General features: G+C 41.5%; 1 protein-coding gene across 1 annotated transcript; it reads left to right on the top strand.

Moving 5' to 3' along the window:
• Positions 1-255: 255 nt before the first annotated feature.
• On the top strand, positions 256-1,322 carry LOC140867379 (uncharacterized). Its single transcript, XM_073272453.1, has one exon. The coding sequence runs from the start codon at positions 354-356 to the stop codon at positions 1,038-1,040; it is 687 nt and encodes a 228-aa protein (XP_073128554.1). The 5' UTR covers positions 256-353; the 3' UTR covers positions 1,041-1,322.
• Positions 1,323-2,311: the final 989 nt, after the last annotated feature.

Raw genomic sequence — 2,311 nt, forward strand, 5'->3', positions numbered from 1 at the left:
AATATTTTATTTTATTGAATTTTATTTTATTCAAGTCTTTTAAAAAAATGAGGACGTTACAATTTCTTTATAAAAATTACAAGTAAATATTGATGTTATAGTTTTATATTTAATTACATGTTGGCCTTTGAGATTAATAAAGGCGGGCAAAGAAGCCGGGACCTTGATTTTCAAATGGTGGGCTGAGCGCGGCACTGAATCTTGGTTATGGCGCCAAGTTTCCCGCCAACTTCCGCGCGACCCACTACAAAGCACCCCGCGACCCACCGCTCAACCCACACATCCATCGTCTACCATCGCATATTTTTTCATATACAAACGCATCTAGGCAGAAAACAAGAGCATCCGGAGCCATGGTTGTGCCCTTGGGTCCCGGGAAGTTTTATGGCAGCAGCCTGCCTCGGCCGTGGATCTACACCGACGTGAAGCTGAATGACGAGAGAGTAGATCCACCGCTACCCGTAATGGACCCGCTAATCTCGTGGGCAAATGAGGCTCACTGGTCAATGGGAGGCCTCAGTTTCAAGCGCCACCGCCTCCAGGGTCGTATCGAGGGAAATGTCAACAAGCTTCGGGTGCAACTGGAGAAGGAGCTTTTCAAGAAATCGGAAAAGCAGAAGAAGCCCATCAAGGGCTCCGCGTATATCAAAAGAAGATCTAGTGAAACCAGTGAAACCCCGTCTCCGCCTCCTGCTCCAGTGGCGCTTAAGCGGCGGCGAGTTGTCGGTTTAGTTGATGATGAGGAAGTCAATACGGGTACGAAGAGGGGACCCGTGAGGAAGTTAGGAGACGATTTTGAGAGGGTGGCGAGGGAGAGTGGGATGCCTTCCAAAGACGATGATAACACTGGCCATGGAAGTGAAGCTGTGGCCGGTCGGACCAGGAGCCAGAGAAATGGCGCAGACGTGGTTGTAGATGAAGGGAAAATTAAAAAAGGGAAGAAAAAATTGTTCAAGGGCGGAAGAAGGATTGGGGCTGCTGTGGTGGCCGCCGCCGCCGGGTTAAGAAGCTCGCCACGTTTGGCCAAGCAAAGTCGCTAGAGGCTAAAACGTTTGATGATTTGCCTGACTGAAAGAAGCTGTGGATCTCGTGTTAATTTAGATAGTCTTTAATTTTCTTTTCATTGGATCTAGAATGATAGTTCTCTTGCTTAGATAAGGGTGTGTTGAGGCCCAAGAATTTGCTTGTAGCTTTTCTTGATTGAGGAATGAACTGATCAATTTATGGCTGTAATTTGGATTGATATGAGTTCCCTCTTTTCTTCTCTTTTTTTTCCTTCTCTTTTCTCGTTTTTTTCATTGATGTGCTCATTCAGACAACTATATATACCAGGACTTGCATATACCCTAAACTATATATACCATGACTTGCATATGCTCCAGTTCTATAATTCTTACTTTGTACACATTACTCTGGAATTCCATTGTTTGACTGGGTTGCAAATGAATTTGGAGGGTTGGAGACGAAATACATATATTGGTCTCGAAAGTTGTCTAACCAGCTGCCGGCTTGGATACAGGTACCTTAACTAAACCTTGATGGTGCAAGTGATTTGCTTGGGATTTGTGAATTTATAAGAGTTGATGTGGTCGTGTAACAATATATTTCATGAATTTGACATACTTTCTTTTGAATCAAAAGAAGTCGCATGACTAAATTAGATTCTTCTAAGGAACATCTATAACATCCCATCATGGTTTGAGCTCTAATCGGTTAAGAAAATGTTTCAAATTCAATGACCATGCTCCTGTACAAGGGAATTCATTTGAAGCCATTAGTAACATGAATATTCTGCTAATCTGATTTGTACATGGTAGAAATGAGAGGATGTTGCTCGCATGCAGTCAACGAAAAGAATGATGTTGTAGTGGATTAGTATGTAGGTTGCAACTGATGTGTACAAACTCTTATTAGTCAAGTTAATAACAACAAATATGTACCTATATTTTCAATTTTTATGGCTCTCTGTTTTGATTAAATGATGAGTAGCTAAATTCGGGTTTGGATGGGTAATGGGCTATACATGGTAGAAATGAGATGAAAAACTTTGAATATTCAAGTCTTATTTTGATATCAATAATGTAAGTCCGTTTTACGTTCGCAGAATGCTAATGTGCTCTAGATTATACTTTATCTGTATGTTGCACTGCTGGTATCTATATATTGCGGAGGTTTGTTGATGTTTTATCTGAAATAAATTTCTGTTTCTGGGTATGACACTGAAAGAGCAAGAAAACTTTTGGGAATGATCCGTTAAATTGCACTTGAAGTTGGGGTGATCGAGTATTTGTGGTTCATGGTGGCTCTATGG

The sequence above is a fragment of the Henckelia pumila genome, chromosome 4, assembly GCF_033568475.1.
Source record: "Henckelia pumila isolate YLH828 chromosome 4, ASM3356847v2, whole genome shotgun sequence".
In the NCBI taxonomy this organism is placed as follows: domain Eukaryota; kingdom Viridiplantae; phylum Streptophyta; class Magnoliopsida; order Lamiales; family Gesneriaceae; genus Henckelia; species Henckelia pumila.

Excerpts from the sequence above, each read along its gene's own strand:
- LOC140867379 (XM_073272453.1), top strand. The coding sequence starts at position 354 with ATGGTTGTGCCCTTGGGTCCCGGGAAGTTTTATGGCAGCAGCCTGCCT.